Source organism: Bos taurus, chromosome X, assembly GCF_002263795.3.
Source record: "Bos taurus isolate L1 Dominette 01449 registration number 42190680 breed Hereford chromosome X, ARS-UCD2.0, whole genome shotgun sequence".
Taxonomy (NCBI): Eukaryota; Metazoa; Chordata; class Mammalia; order Artiodactyla; family Bovidae; genus Bos; species Bos taurus.
Genome location: NC_037357.1, coordinates 59,307,528 through 59,324,807, shown reverse-complemented (window position 1 = coordinate 59,324,807; position 17,280 = coordinate 59,307,528). Strand labels below are relative to the sequence as shown.

At 39.7% G+C, this 17,280-nt stretch overlaps 1 protein-coding gene across 6 annotated transcripts in view; it reads right to left on the bottom strand.

Annotated features, from left to right (window-relative positions):
- Positions 1–17,280, bottom strand: part of PAK3 (p21 (RAC1) activated kinase 3) — a 130,470-nt gene that overhangs the window by 71,643 nt on the left and 41,547 nt on the right. For 4 of the 6 annotated variants that reach the window (XM_059883478.1, XM_024988123.2, XM_059883479.1 and 1 more), the window contains 2 exons: positions 6,624–6,724; positions 908–1,061 (listed from right to left, as the gene is read on the bottom strand). In XM_059883478.1, coding sequence (XP_059739461.1) covers positions 908–1,061; positions 6,624–6,724 — 255 coding nt within the window. Of the gene's footprint in view, positions 1–907; positions 1,062–2,197; positions 2,243–3,845; positions 3,909–6,623; positions 6,725–17,280 lie in introns of all 6 variants that reach the window. The other 2 variants (XM_024988124.2, NM_001205536.1) reach the window with 1 other exon arrangement.

Sequence of the window (17,280 nt, the reverse complement as noted above, 5' to 3'; positions counted from 1 at the left end):
GAAATCTGCCCTATGTATTAAAACCAATGCCAAGAGGGAGGGGCTCTTTTTAGCTGGAGCTGTAATGATAGTATTCTCTTCTTCCTTTAGATGTAAAATAATAAATTGTTTTAGAGATGCAATCCAGATTATCCTTTTCAAAATGTAAAATTATTCTTTGGTATATTTCTCCAGTTGTTTATAGTGCAAATTTGGACATCAACGTGTCAGAGGCCAGGTCACATGCTAGCAAATGAAGCTGAAATAAGGTAGGAGGAACACAGCCATTTTGATTTCTTATAAATACCAAGACATATGTCTTTTTTGTAAGTCTGATTTTGAGGTCTGATCAAAATAATCCAGCAACCATAAAATTTGTGCTGTGTCATCATGGTGCAATTCAATGATCAAAAGGATAAAAAAATTAATTTCAAGAGACCAGGGTTTGATCCAGACTTCTCTTATTTCATGAACACTTCGCAAGGCCTGATCTTAAGTGACTTGAGTGTCTTCACGCCAGTGAAGAGACAAAACAACAATTGTGATTGCTGATTCAAACTGACAACTACTACTTCACTGGAAAATTTCCTTGTTTGAGCTCTAAAATCACTCAAGTACCATAAATCTCCTAACATCAACTTCAACTTCCAACTTATCCTCTGGCTGACTTATGTTGAAGTCATTTGGAAAAAGAGCTTGAACTGTCTTCAAATGCCCTCCAAGCATTCTGTTCTAATCCTAAAGTTCTGAGACTGAAATGACTTCAGGTTTTTGTTTGTTTTGGATGTGTTGCACAGTTTGCAGGATCTTAGTTCTCCAACCAGGGACCAAACCCAGGCCCGTGTCAATAAAAGCATGGAGTCCTAACCTCTGGACCACCAGGGAATTCCTTCTCCTTTACTTTTTGATATCTTAGATTTATTCTTACCTCCTGATGTAAAGCTCATGTATTTCTGGTTGTTGACTGTTTCTTTGGAATCATAGAATTTGAGAACATCTAGAACAGCTTGGGGGTTCTTCTTCTGTTCCAGCTTTGTTATGTTGGAGGTTTGGAGTAATCGTGCCCATTGCTCAGGAATTCCCTGTGGACAACCAAAGGGAAAGAATGGCAGCTCAGAACATTCGGCAGCTGCATTTTCATGTTCCAGTAAAGTTCTTCACCAAGAAGCCCATGCTACCTGTAGGATTACACTTGGGAAACTGAAGTTACACTCTAGATTTAAAGTTAGTAACTTAATAATGCAATCATTCTCTTCTCTAATTAAAACACATAGGTAAAACTAGGATCCAACTTAAAAGGGTGGGTGGGAGTATGACTGTGATAGAAAAAAAAAAAAGCGCATGAAAATCACCTCCATATTAACTCTGCTCATCCATGAAATGATGTTTACGGCTTAGCTTATTTTTTTCTGGCGACTCAGGGCAGACATAGCAAGACTTCTCTAAATTTGTGCACAGCATAGTATAGTTCAGATCAATAGGTTTTATATGTCTAGAATAACATAAGCTGTTTCTGAGCATGTTGTAATCAGAATATCTCTTAGAATAAAAGGAAAGCCTCACCCTTGGTCAGTTCATATTTTGTGATTATGAAATGCAATTTTGGGGGGTCTAGAACTTTAATATAAAGAGGGATTGAGAGGAGACAAAAACAGAATCATGGCAGAGCAATAACCACAGGAGTGCTAAATAGTAAAGGCTGCTTTGGGCATCTTCCCTGCAGCTTTCTCCTCTCCTCCCTCTATCCCCTCCTCCCCGCTTCATTCATCGGCCACATAGAACCTGGGGACTGTGGCAACCAAGCCTTGTGAAAATTTGCAATCATCCAAAGCATTTAGAGCAGAGAGGAGGGAGTACTTGGCACTCTAACCAAGGAGAATTGCAAAGATTACACTGGGAGGTGAGCTTTGCATCCTTTCCTACATGTTCGGCCTACGGATGCCCCCATTTCATAATTATCCAACCTCCAAGAGCAACTTGGAGCGAAAAACAGACACACTATTCCTGAAGTGCATCTAGACACAATTTATGTGGCTTTGTCCTATGAAGTCTCGGCAAAACAATGTGTGACGTGGGCCTCCAGAGTTTGGGAATGACAACAAAAAAGTGAGATAAGCCAAGCAACAACTCTACTGCACACACATGAACCTGCTGCTGCAGTGCTATGACATCTCAAAGAAGCACTTTGATGCAAGCTTCTTTTGGGCCTGTGACGCACCTCTGGGAGCTTCCCTGGGCACATCTGTGAGCCATAGAGATCTGGCTGTAATGGACGTAAATAAAGAAAGAAAAGAAAGTTAAAACAGAATGTGGGACAACTTAGAAGGTGGGAGGAGATGAAACCAATGGGTCTGAATGGGGAGGGGAAATCCCTTCTAAAGCGGGGCGGTTGTGAGAATAGGGAGGCATTAACTACACCAGGGCCAGGGCAGCCTACAGGACAACAGATTCCAGAAAACAGAGAAAACGACAATGTTCCAAAGTTTGGATGCAATAATTCCAGTTTTGGCCAGATGCTTCCTCCATAAATAAGCAATTGTAAGAGTTACCATTACATGGCTAGAGAAATTACTAAAAGGCAGAAACATGAATTTGGAGGAAAGAAGGATGGCATCATGAAAAGCTTCAACAATAATTTGTAAGTCGTCTTTTACAACTGGGTGATCACAGGTAGCCAGTGGCCATGTGATGAACTTACAAATTTCAGTTCCCAATTCTGGTGAACCATTTTCAGTTTCACATGGGAAGTGTCTGTATGGCTAAAATTCAAAGAAGAGTTATATTGTGATGCTGAATTTAACCTTGACCTCATTAAAGTGATTTTTCTGTATTTTGGAGCTAAAGTCATGGCTGGCTTAGAAAAAACTAGATTAAGGATTTCCCACACAGCCAGACTCTGTGTTTGAATTTCTGAGTCATTTAAACCAGGGAAGGGAAACCATTTCATTTCAAACCATATTATGAACAATCTCCATTTTAATGTTGCTGTTCCAAAGTCCCATTTCCCACATAATAAGATCAGATATAAGGTAACACCTTTGTCTAAATAAAGATATTATTTACAACACTACAGAAACATGCTTTGACCCAACTGGTTTGATTTGGGATAGAGGTCTTTGATTCCTGGCATTTGGGGTTACTCCAAGCACAGTGAAAAGGACACTTTTACATGCATTCATCACGCAATTTGATGCTAAAGCTTTAAGCCAAAAGTTTGAACTCAGGAGCCCATGCATGATCCCAGTTCTGATTCTAAGTGCAATTAATAGCATTTGGTTAATACTGTAATGGCCAAAGGAGTTATGAAGTGTTACAAAACCAGGTATGCATTGCACATAACCACTAGAGCAGACATCACTGGCATGATCATTACCATAATCATTAGAATATTTGCAGTTACTATACATTCTCATGGCACTTCTAAACTTTTGTGATAATAGTCATATGATCACTAGACAGCAGGAATAACTGCTGTCAACTGCAAAAGATCCTCCAGACAACTATACTTACCATGTGACTATGCTGGTGACATAAGGTCTTTTTTCCCTTTTTAAGTTGAGATAAACCAGTTCATCAATGAGACCTAACACTTAAATCTGAATGTATGCCACAAAGGGATGTAAACGGAAAGCCATCTCATTACTCCAAATTGAGGTACAAACCCCAGAAGTTAGATAGCTCATGAAGACCTAGACGTGTGAGCATCAGAAGCAGGAGCACATGTCAAGGCCTGACCATGTAGGTAATAACAACTAGATATACATCAAGCTGGGGATTATCCAGTGTAGTCCAGGAGAATGGCAGCATGATACAACAGGCCAAGCATTTATCTTATCAGAAGAAATGATTATTTATATCACTCATACCATTTTTCCCTCTGATTGACTTGAAGCGACCGTCACAGGTCTAGAGGTCTGGAAGGGGGAGTTCTGAAGTATTTGGGACAAAAATGGCAAGATAAAGGGTAAGGACTTGTAATAGTTTCATACCCCAAATCTCACCTCCCAACCTAATTTTAACCTCAGGGTCCAAGCATATGATCAAGTGTACAAGGTTTTATGGGCCGATTAGTCAAAGGATAAGCACCAAGCAATACACCAAATCAGTGTCCAAATATTCTAAGTAACAGGCCCTTGGGACACAACTGGACTAGATAGTTCAACCAATTGCTCAAAATTCAACCTCAACAACTGCAGTGGGAAAATTTAGTACTATGTCCCTCCCCCTCCACATGCACACGCACATATACATAATCAATTAGTGGTATGGGGGCAATTAAGACTGAATTCTAAATCCTACCAATAAAATGACTTTTAAAAGCTTATTATCGTTTGGTATTGTTAAAGTCAGTAAATATAAATCACAGGTTAAGATAGTAAAAAAAAAAGAATTTGGTATTAAAAAAAAAAAACGTGGGGTCAGATAGTTATAAAAGATTATCATGATGACAATAAAGTACATCAGATTTCCAAATTTAGCCTGTGTCTTATCCATATTCAGTGGATTTCTAACAACTGCATCAAACACTTTATTTCAATATTAGATTTTTGAGAAGAGGGGAAAAGTTATTGTTTGGTTTGGTTCAGTTGCATTGAGCTGTTTTTCATGATTGGAAAGACTGTGCATCACATATTGCTACCCCACACCGCTCTGATTGTTTTTTTGGGTTCTAATTGATAGCAAAGTGAAAACGACTTATCTACAGTCAGCAAAATGCTGGTGATTCACTTTCTTTCATTTCCATTCAAAACCCATAAAGAACAAAGGAAAGAAAAGATAGAAAAATTGTGTCATGTTGATGTATGGCAAAACCAAAACAATATTGTAAAGTAAAAAATAATAATAATAATAAATTTAAAAAATTGTATCATAAGATGTCAGACAAGTAGGAAAAAGTGGAAAAATATTTAAAAACTGGAAAGGAACCAGACTATATCACATGAGAACAGTGGAGGGGAAATTTTTCACATCCAAAAACAAAAAGGAAGAATAAAAGATAAGAGAAATATGAAATAAGACAATAAAACAGAAGAAAAGCACATAGAAAACAAAAAGTCAAAACTGGGGAAGAGAGCTCTTAAATAAGTGAAGTGTTTTAAGAGAAAACTTTTAATGATTAAGTGCTTTTACTGTTTCAAACGTCAGAAAAAAAGCATCATCTCTATGATTTTTTTAAAATCTAAACTTGTTCAGATTATTCAAAATAACAATATATAAAGATTTGTTGGTTTTGGTGGTGGTGATAATGGTGGTAGCAGTGACAGTGAGGTTATATTTTCTAAGTGTAGCTAACAGAATATTCTCAAATATGGCAAACAACAGAGACTGGGCTCAAATTCAAAGCCATTTAAATAATGTCTCTGATTTCAATGATGAAATTGGTTACACCATTATCTCAACTTTATTAATGTCAGTACTTCTTAACATTCTCTTCTACTTGCTACTGAGAACATATAATAAGTTTATATCATTTTACAATACTAAGATGTTTAATCAATTTCCATTTCATTCTCACACAGCTTACTTTCGGAATTAAGAAAAAAGATAACTTGTCTGTTAATTTAGAAACATGGTTTGATTCTCGAAATCAAATTAATTTGTTCCTTCTTTTCAAAAATTTAATCTTATGACAAAGTCTACTCACTAACCATCATGTTATGAAATAGGAAATTTACTTATTTAATATCTAAATTTCTAAGAAGCCAAGAATCAATGGAGATGGTTCTACTAAAGGTTTTTTTTCCAGAATGCATTCAAAATTACTCATTATCTCAAAATGCACATTTTGACTGAGGTCCTTACTAGTATGAAAAAGTACTTGATCTTCCTGAGGACATATTTCTACCCATATCTTTTCCTTCATCCATCTAAAAGAAAAATGCTAGATCTTTAAAAAAAAAAAAAAAAACAGGCATAAAATATCATAGATCTGAGATTATGTGCCATTTGGGCACTACCAATATCCAAAGAAAGACTGGATCTATAGCTATAGCCTTCTGGGAAATTCTTATTGGTATTTAGTATATATACAAATATTATATATATACAAATATAAAGTAAGTATATAACCACTAAAGCACACAATACACCCATTAATATTTCTTCCTGAAACATGAGGTTTGTTGTTTTGAATGTCTATAAAATATACCTGTATATAGGCCTAAAAGTAAGCTATGTTCTTGAAATCAAAGGGAAAAAAAGGTCAATTTTACAGAGACTTTTGGTTAGTGTGGTTAATTTATCTAGGTAATCCAGGATCCAATGTAAAGCCTGAATTATTCAGATAGACTGTCTTCATTGGCCAAGTTGAGTCAATGGTTCTCTGATTCACTTCAAGTGATAAAGAACAATGTCAAGTTGAGTCTATCTAGACTACGCTTCCTGTGCCATAGCAAATTAGCATTTTAAATCAAGTTGAAGGCTAACCACAATTAGACATTTTTGTCATGATGAACAAAATAATTTTTCCAGTTCTAAAGCCACTCTCTAGTTCCACCTGTGATAGACTAGGCAAAGTCCATCTTCCTTGAAATCACCAAAAACATCAAGTCTGATATTTTGGGACGTGGCAATTCTTCTTTGAAACCGATTTTCACAAAGGAATTTTTTCATGCCTTACAAAACAAAATAAGAAGCTTACTTACAGTGAATTCCCCGGTGACTGCATCAAACCCCACATGAATCGTATGTTCAAAGTCTGAAGGAAGAGAGATCTCTGGGCGCTCTTTCTCTTTCTTCTTATTGGCTAAAGGCAAAATGTTAACATGTATTTACTTGGGATAAAGTTTTGGCATCCATAAGTTGTACAGTTAGGTTCATCAAAATAATTACAAAGCTGAATGACAACTGAGACCAATGCAATTATAACAATACTTAACTCCAGAATTTATAATTTTATATAAGTAAGTGGCCGAGAGTTGGACAAAATGTCAGGTCCAAATAATTTACAAATTTCCAAATCCAATTCAAACAAAACTTGTAGTCAAACTGATTTATATCTTTTACCAGTCTAATGATATAATCAAAAGGTATCTAGGTAGATTGTATTTAACTGGCTTTGCTGAATCAAATATCACCTACTAAAGAAGAAATTCATTAGACTCAAGTAAAGCTAACCTTTACTATTAGAAAGAATGAATAGAAAAGTGCTTAAACTATCTATATGTGTTTATCTATAAGTGTTTCTATGTTAAACCATAGCTAAATATCAAGTAACTAGAACTTTTAAAATTTACATGTTTACATTACAAAACATATCTTAACAGATGCTTAGTCTTCTGTCAGTGAGAACATTATTGCAAATCAATAATGTTGCAAGTCTCTCTTTATCATTAAAAATGTTTTAAATCATATCTTACCCAGAACATTGCTAGTAAAAAAAAAAAAAAACAAAAAATAAGAACAAATTGCTGCTTTTTACTGAATTAATTCCAGGTCATTCCTAGACACAAAATTTCATGCAAAGATGGACACAATAAAGGATAGAAATGGTATGGACCTAACAGAAGCATAAGATATTAAGAAGAGGTGGCAAGAATACACAGAAGAACTATACAAAAAAGATCTTCATGACCCAGATAAACACAATGGTGTGATCAGTAACCTAGAGCCAGACATCCTGGAATGCGAAGTCAAGTGGGCCTTAGGAAGCATCACTATGAACAAAGCTAGTGGAAGTGATGGAATTCCAGCTGAGCTGTTTCAAATCCCAAAAGATGATGCTGTGAAAGTGCTGCACTCAATATACTAGCAAATTTGGAAAACTCAACAGTGGCCACAGGACTGGAAAGGATCAGTTTTCATTTCAATCCCAAAGAAAGGCAATGCCAAAGAATGTTCAAACTACCACACAATTGTACTCATCTCACACACTAGCAAAGTAATGCTCAAATTCTCCAAGCCAGGCTTCAGTAATACGTGAACTTCCAGATGTTCAAGCTGGTTTTAGAAAAGGCAGAGGAACCAGAGATCAAATTGCCAACATCCGTTGAATCACTGAAAAAGTGAGAGAGTTCCAGAAAAACATCTACTTCTGCTTTATTGACTATGCAGATCATAACAAACTGTGGAACATTCTTCAAGAGATGAGAATTTCAGACCACCTCACCTGCCTCCTGAGAAATCTGTATTCAGGTCAAGAAGCAATGGTTAGAACCAGATATGGAACAACAGACTGGTTCCAAATCAGGAAAGGAGTACGTCAAGGCTGTATATTGTCACCCTGCTTATTTAACTTATATGCAGAGTACATCATGAGAAATGCTGGGCTGGATGAAGCACAAGCTGGAATCAAGATTGGAGGGAGAAATGTCAAAAACCTCAGATATGCAAATGACACCGCCCTTATGGCAGAAAGTGAAGAACTAAAGAGCCTCTTGATGAAAGTGAAAGAGGAGAGTGAAAAAGTTGGCCTAAAACTCAACATTCAGAAAACTAAGATCATGGCATCTGGTCCCATCACTTCATGGCAAATAGATGGGGAAACAGTGACAGACTTTATTTTGGGGGGCTCCAAAATCACTGCAGATGGTGACTTCTGCCATAAAATTAAAAGACACTTGCTCCTTGGAAGAAATGTTATAACCAACCTAGACAGCATATTAAAAAGCAGAGACATCACTTTGTCAACAAAAGTCTGTCTAGTCAAGGCTATGGTTTTTCCAGCAGTCACGTATGGATGTGAGAGTTGGACTATAAAGAAAGCTGAGCACCAAAGAATGGTGCTTTTGAACTGTGGTGCTTGACAAGACTCTTACGAGTCCTCTGGACAGCAAAGAGATCCAACCTGTCTATCTTAAAGGAAATCAGTCCTGAATATTCATTGGAAGGACTGATGCTGAAGCTGAAACTCCAATACTTTGGCCATCTGATGCAAAGAACTGACTCATTTATAAAGATCCTGATGCTGGGAAAGACTGAAGGTGGGAAGAGAAGGGGACAACAGAGGGTGAGATGGTTGGATGGCATCACCTACTCAATGGACATCAGTTTGAGTAAACTCTGGGAGTTGGTGATGGACAGAGAGGCCTGATATGCTGCAGTCCATGGGGTAGCAAAGAGTCAGACACGACTGAGCAACTGAACTGAACTAGAAACCTCAAACCAATTCCAATATTTTGTAGCTATTTTTCCATGTCCTTATAAATTTTGTCATCAGATCAGATCAGATTAGTCCCTCAGTCATGTCTGACTCTTTGAGACCCCATGAATCGCAGCACGCCAGGCCTCCCTGTCCATCACCAACTCTCGGAGTTCACCCAGACTCACGTCCATTGAGTCAGTGATGCCATCCAGCCATCTCATCCTCTGTTGTCCCCTTCTCCTCCTGCCCCTAATCCCTCCCAGCATCAGAGTCTTTTCCAATGAGTCAGTTCTTCACATGAGGGGGCCAAAGTACTGGAGTTTCAGCTTTAGCATCATTCCTTCCAAGGAAATCCCAGGGCTGATCTCCTTCAGAATGGACTGGTTGGATCTCCTTGCAGTCCAAGGGACTCTCAAGAGTCTTCTCCAACACCACAGTTCAAAAGCATCAATTCTTCGGCGCTCAGCCTTCTTCACAGTCCAACTCTCACATCCATACATGACCACTGGAAAAACCATAGCCTTGACTAGCCAGACCCTTGTTGGCAAAGTAATGTCTCTGCTTTTGAATATGCTATCTAGGTACGTCATAACTTTCCTTCCAAGGAGTAAGCGTCTTTTAATTTCATGGCTGCAGTCACCATCTGCAGTGATTTTGGAGCCCAGAAAAATAAAGTCGGACACTGTTTCCACTGTTTCCCCATCTATTTCCCATGAAGTGATGGGACGGGATGCCATGATCTTCGTTTTCTGAATGTTGAGCTTTAAGCCCACTTTTTCACTCTCCACTTTCACCTTCATCCAGAGGCTTTTTAGTTCCTCTTCACTTTCTGCCATCAGGGTGGTGTCATCTGCATATCTGAGGTTATTGATATTTCTCCCGGCAATCTTGATTCCAGCTTGTGTTTCTTCCAGTCCAGCATTTCTCATGATGTACTCTGCATATAAATTAAATAAACAGGGTGACAATATACAGCCTTGACGAACTCCTTTTCCTATTTGGATCCAGTCTGTTGTTCCATGTCCAGTTCTAACTGTTCAAAATTATTGTCCTCAAGTAACAGATTTTTAATAGTGACACAATTATGAATAAATAGTTTAATAGTTAATAAGTCAAAAAACTTTAAAGGAATAATCACTGAAGAAATAAATTTGGGAACTGTAATGAAATTAGTCTATATCAAAACGATCCCAGGAGGAAGTTATGGTGGAAACACTGTAAGATGGCATTTATATATCAGCAAATTTGAGTATGTATCTCTGCTATGGCTGCATTTCACAGTCAAAAAAAGTAATAACCTCCTAATACTGGGTAAGTCAGCATGAACCAGTTTTGCCCAATTGAAACCAATCAACTTTAGAGCTGCCAGGGTGGCAAATTTAGAACATTCTGGTTCAAATAGATGTTTCCTTGCCCTGAGTTTTAGACAACATTCAATTAACCATAATGGCTTACTGGTTCTGTGGGTTGCCAGGATAAATTTTAAATTCAAAACATTTCATATCCAATGGTCACTCTTATGGCTTCTGTTCTCTTTTGACTCTCTCACTGCTCCCTTTCGCCAGCCAGAGGACAGAGATATGGGACACAAATATGGAAATTCAAGAAGTAAGAGGATTAAGATACAAGATTAGGAAAGAAAGGTTGAGGCGGTTGGGGGGAGTGGGTGAGGGGGATAAGGGTCACTCAAAGTTTTTGCCTGGCCATAGAACACATTTAGGACTCATTTTGAAAAGTATATATGTGCCATCTAAATTCAACTCGGTATAGATTCCACATTTACAGTGAATCTATTTTATTGACTATCATTTTAACTGAACAATGAAGATTAGCATTTTCTGTACGTACTTCTACTTCCCTTGCATGTTTATAGACCATAACTACCACTTATAATTGTTCAACTACCACTTTTACTTGTCCAGAAAGGCAAACAAAACACTCAGCTTTCTTTTCTAGCCAGTCCGCTGATCACCACTGATCACCCCGCTACTCCTGTAATCATTTTCTTATTTTCCTCTTTCCTGATCTCCCATTCATGTTGAACATAGCTAACCACCTCTCTTTCTGTTTCCTCGACAATGTGGTCTAATCCTCCTCCTCCCTAAGTAATCATTCTTTGTTTGATGGGCATTTCTTATTCTGCCTTTCCTTTCCTAGCACAGTCTTTGGCATTCATTTCTCTTGGATGGCATTCACTCCCAGATACTAACTCATGTTGGGTAGTTTCCTAATCTGGTTGGCAGGGGTAGATATAGATTTTGTGGGTACAAAGACTTTATGTGATTTGAGAGGAATATTCCCTTTAAGTAAAAACAATACAAAAATGGTAGGACTCCTTCAAGAGCCTTGGAAGAATCCCAAGTGAGAAACTCTGAAGAAGCAGCTGTATTTACTTCACAGTAAATCTACTGGTAGTTGGTGACCATTCTGGTATCAAAGACCACTATGAAATATCTAAAGAAAGCTGTGGTACTTCTGTCTACAAAATTGGATTATACACACATATACACACTTCTGAATATAACTTCAGAGGCTCAATATTTCCCTAGGATCCAGGTTAAGAACCCCTAGCTTAGGCTATATCTTTAATCATGATATCAACTTGCATTCATGATCTCTCTTGCCAGCAAATAGGCTCTCCCTATTTCTCCATTAGCAATGACAGCACAACTGAAGCATGTTGACTGAGATGTAAATAAATGTTAGTTGCTCAGTCGTGCCCGACTCTTTGCGACCCCATGGACTGCAGCCCACATGGCTCCTCTGTCCATGAGATTTTCCAGGCAAGGATACTTGAGTGGGTTGCCATTTCCTTCTCCAGGGGATCTTCCCAACCCCGATATCGAACTCATGTCTCCTGCACTGCTGGCAGATTCTTTACCAATTGAGCTACAAGGAAAGTTCCACTACTTAAGTTGAATGACGAGAATCAGCTTAATGGTGTCTCCCTAAGGCCACCTGATTGCCAGTCCCTTACCAGCCTAATTATGCCATTCTCATCATGTAGCACTAATTATAACAGAGGCAGGACATCCAAACTGCTCCTCCTTCAGTGTCCATATTCTCAGTGAAATGATATCCACTCACTGCCCAGATCAGAGAAGGATTAAGGCTTTGGACTCCTCCTCTTTGGGAGACTCTAAGCAATGAAAAGATTATGACTCTCTCTCAAATAAAAACAATCCTACTTCATTAAAAAGGTAAGGAAGCCACAAAAGTTCTGATGTTCCTATGATGATTAACTTGTCTAACTACTGTATATCCCAAACCAAACTGTTTTCACATTTTGGGTGCCCTAATTTGCTGGGTCTTAGACACATGCTTACTTTGGCTATTGGGTATTCCAATACTGGCCCAACTGCCCAATTCTAAATTTGGGAGCTTCTTTGACTCCTTCGTTAATTCAATCTTAATCAGTCATCACGTTCTAACTCATTTTGGATCCATCTTTGTTCTTTCATCTCCACAAATCATCATCATCTTAGTCCAAGGCACCAGCATTTTTCACCAGGTCTTATTATCTCCAATTTTGCCCTCTGTGATTCATTACTCTGTGGCCAGAATAACCTTTTGGAATATACGTATCTGACCACATTCCTGCCTTTAAGACCCTGCATTATCCAGATATTCAAAGATCATGCACCCTAGCATGTGAGCCAAGGGCCTGCATGATCTGCCCCCAGCTTACCTCTCCACTGTCTATTCTTGCTGTGGCCCCCACTGTTCCTTATCCATTTCATACTCCCTCAACTGCCAGCTTCTCTCTTACTGCCAAGCTTTTATACGTGCTAGGCTGAGGCCTGGAAAGCCTGACTTCTTACCACACGCCTCTGCTTTGTGTGGTCAACTCCCATTAATCCTTACTCTTGAAGACTCACTCTAGCATTCTCTCTCCTTTGGCAAGACTTTTCCTGTCTTCCTTCTGCAGACAAAGTTAAATTCCCTTCTCTTCCTGCTCCCATAGAGTGACCCAGTGTATACTCAGAGCTTGGCCCTGATTAACACTGCATTTTCATTTTTTCTTTACATACCTATCTCTGTAGCTAAAATTTGAGACACTTGACAGCAGAGACTATCTTATGCATTCTCACATTTCCTAGCACACAGCTTACGTCTGCACACGTAGTCACTAGCATTTAGAGAATATTTACCACGTGCAGAGTGTTTCTAGGGTTATCTCATTTAATTTCAACCACAATTTTATAAGGCAGAGCTGCTCAGCTGGTAAAGAATCCACCTGCCAATGCAGGAGACACAAGAGAGGCAGGTTCAATCCCTGGGTTGGGAAGATCCCCTGGAGAAGTAAATGGCAACCCACTCCAGTATTCTTGCCTGGAAAATTCCATAGACAGAGGAGCCTGGCAGGCTACAGTCCATGGGGTCACAAAGAGTTGGATATGACTTAGTGAGCATGCACTCACACACACACACACACACACACACACACACACACACACACATTGTTGTACAGATGAAGAAAGTGAGACTCAATGAAGTTAAACCACATATGCAGGATTCAAAAGCTGACAGAGCCAGGATTTGAATCCAGGTCCCAGCTGTGTCCACAGAACCTAAGTTCTTAATAGTTGCACTGTTTATTATCCAGGCTTTCCTGGTGCCTCAGAAGGTAAAATAATCTTCCTGCAATGCAGGAGACCAGGTTCAATTCCTGGGTTGGGAACATCCTCTGGAGAGGGAAATGGCAACCCACTTCAGTATTCTTGCCTGGAGAATCCCCATGGACAGAGAAGCCTGGTGGGCTACAGTCCATGGGGTCGCAAAAAGTCGGACATGACTGAGGAACTTCCACATTTATTATCCAGTAGCATTAAAAAAATCAATAGATTTGAGCCTAATCTTCAGCAAATGTTCAATGACTGGATCCTAAGTAAGAAATTTTTTCTTTCTTTTTATTTTAAGGAATACTAAAAATGTCTGTATCTCCTCTAGAGAATTCTCAGAGAATTGGTTGTTTACATTAAGACTCAGCCTAACCTGAATCCTGGGCTCATGAGATGCAGTCTGTTCAGCTCTGGATTGATATTTGCAGAGAGCAGAAGCACAAAGAAGAAGTACCACTTTGTAAGACTATCAACCATATTCTATCAGAACCTAGAACAAAGGTCACAAATTGGTGACTAGACCACAAATTACAAATGGTGTTTAGTACTGGGACCTTCTGCATGTGTATGGGTTCTGGCTGTAACTCCAGGGGTCAGCTAGTCTCTCCAGAGTCTTTCATCTTGACATCTTTCTCCATCCCCCTACATTTTAAAGGAGAAGTCATCTGTCATCTCCTATATTCTTCACTCCAATGTTTTGCATTTCCTCTAGTGACTAGGGCTTACTCCATTAAAATCCCTCTACACCTTCACTCCAACCTCTTCGTTAAAGGCACTGTTTACTTCCTGCCTTAGGTTCTCAAACCTCACTATGCATCACTTTTGTGTGGGAAACTTCAAAAAAGTCAGAGAGTGAGTGAGTGAGAGAGAGAGAAAGAGTTGGAGGGGTGGTAGAGAGAGATTTCAGAGCCCTACTGCTGGAGATTCAGATTTACTCTGGGGTTGTCCCCAGAATCGTTGATTTTTAAAGGCCCTCCAGTATTTCCTTAAGCAGCTGGGGTTGAGAAAAATCATTTTAAACCCTGCTATCCAACGAAGGTATCACTTTCTCAGATTATCCTTGATGGACGCTGATCATTCTTCCCCATTCCATGTCTTTAGGCCTAGGGCAATGGAGAAGGGCAGAGTTGCCTCATTTTTATTCCAAATTGTTTGAGATAAGTAATTCTGCACTTGTCTACAAAGACCCCTCCTTTGAGGTCACTGCCATTTAGTTCTCCTGGCCAAGTCCCCTTTATCATTGACTTGGGCTCCCAATATTCTTTCCAACACTCAGTGCTGCCATCTTGCTGTTAAACATAATATACAAGTGGGCACCTCTGTCACACACACCCTCACCTTTTAAGTCCTTGATGCCCCTCAGCTTTAATGAACTTCATCTCCTTTCCACTCCTTCAATCCATTCCCATGGCCACCATTACACGAGTGGTTCTTAACCAGGGCTGCTCATCAGAATAACCTGTAGAGTTTCACAAAAATCCAAATATCTTGGGCCCACTCAGAACCTACCCTATCAGAATTTCTGAAAGGGAGGCCTGGGCAAATGATGTTTTGAAGCGCCACAGATGATGTGCAGAGTGGAGAATCACAGCTATGTCAGGCCTTTTCATTATCCAGAATGACCCTTTCTCTGTAATATTCTCTCAGATAACTCTGTTATCTTATTCTCTGGGCCCAGCTTTCTCACTCTTTCATGTCATTACTCCTATTTTACTTATTCTTTGATTTCAACAAAACCTCCAATCCCTGGACCCTTCCACTTTTAGCCAACTTCTCAGCTTCTTCCTGGCCTGGACTCTACAGTACATCATTTAAACTGCCCTTAACCCACTGCCCTGGAAACTATGCTACTTTGACCTCCTCTTTCAACTCTCCAACAAAACCTTACCCTGATCGAATCTAGCCATGAAACCTCCATTTCCATACCGAGGCTGGTAAAGTTGTTGGGGGAAAAAATCACAACCATGTAGACTGTGCTGGACCAGAGCTGGGTCATCAGTGGTGCTTGCAACACCCTTCTTGGCCCTGGCCAACTTCCTTTCCCACTCCTCTTAGGGAATACTCTAGAATTTCACCACTTCACTCAAACTTCTGCTTCATTCTCTCCTCTACTTTCAGCATAAGAAATTCCTTCTACTTCACTGAAAAAAACAGAGGCCATGAGTTTAGAACTCCTTTGACTTCACTTCCTGTCCCACTCCTAGGAATGTATCTCCATTAGTAACATCTCCCTTCACATCTTACTGGAACACTGTCCTATCCTTCTACCTGAGGTTTATACCCTCACTGGTGCTCCACTGTTCCTGTCCCTCTCATTTCTCCATGGCGGGGGGCGGGGGGGGGGGTGTCTCACTCCATTTATTCAGTCTCTCCCTCTCTACTGACACTTCCTATCTGGCTTTAAAAGTACATGCTGAGATTTCTTTTGTCCTTAAAAATTAAAGCTCCCTGCTACCACATAGCTTTCTTCAGTTGCTATAATCTCTCAACCATTCCTTCTCTAGCTTCAACTTCTTGAAAAGGCAATCTAGACTTCCTTAACCCTCACTCTTCAAACCACTGAAATGAATCTGAGGTCCCAAACTGATCTCCTCCCTGAGATAGCCATTTTTCAGTCCTCACAGCCACTGACTTCACAGTCAAAACTGACATGCGGACTATGATCTTCATGAAACTAACATCTCCTCACCATCTTTCACACAATTCTTTCCTAGAGTCTATTCGTACATTTCTGGGTCTTCTGTAGACTTTAACTAGTAGTCCCCAGGAGCTGTCCTAGGTCCTCATCTCTTATCATCAACACACTTTTCCCTTAGGTCACTTCATCTACTTGTGTGGTTTCAATTACTATCTACTTTTGAGACTCCCCACGTGGATCTCCTCTGACCCCATGGAGTTAACCGCCTATTGAACACCTTTATTTGGCTGCCTCACAACCCCCTCACTTGAAATATTTTCAAAAGAAAACAAATTCTCAACTGCCTTTCCCCATCTACAAGAAGAAACTACAGTTCCTCTTGTGTTCCCTACCTCACTCTCTTTAGCTTCTCCTGTCACCATCTGATTAGTTGCCTGCATGCTATGCATGCTCAGCCAGTCATGTCCGACTCTCTGTGACCTCATGGATTGTAGCCCACCAGGCTCCTCTCTGTCCATGGCATTCTCCAGGCAAGAATACTGGAAAGGGTTGCCATGCCCTCCTCCAGGGGATCTTCTTGACCCAAGGATCAAATCTGCATCTCTTGCACCTCCTGCATTGGCAGGCAGATTCTTTACCACTGAACCACCTGGAAAGCCTGATTAGTTACCTAGGTCTTATTAACTCTTCCTCCTAAATGTTCTCTCTGCATTGCTCTCTTTTATTCTTACAATACTGGCCCTTAGGTTAGACCTCTGTGATTTCACACCTGTGTGATTCCCACAGCCTGACTTGTCTTCTTTCATGATGCCCCCATCCTCTGCACCATCCACATTCATTCTTCTCCTGTGGCTACAGTGATATTTTGAAACACAAATCTGATATTATTTCCCTGCTTCAGTGTTGGCCCACTGCCTTCAGAATCATATCCAAAGCCCTTTTGTATGCCTTAGTATGAC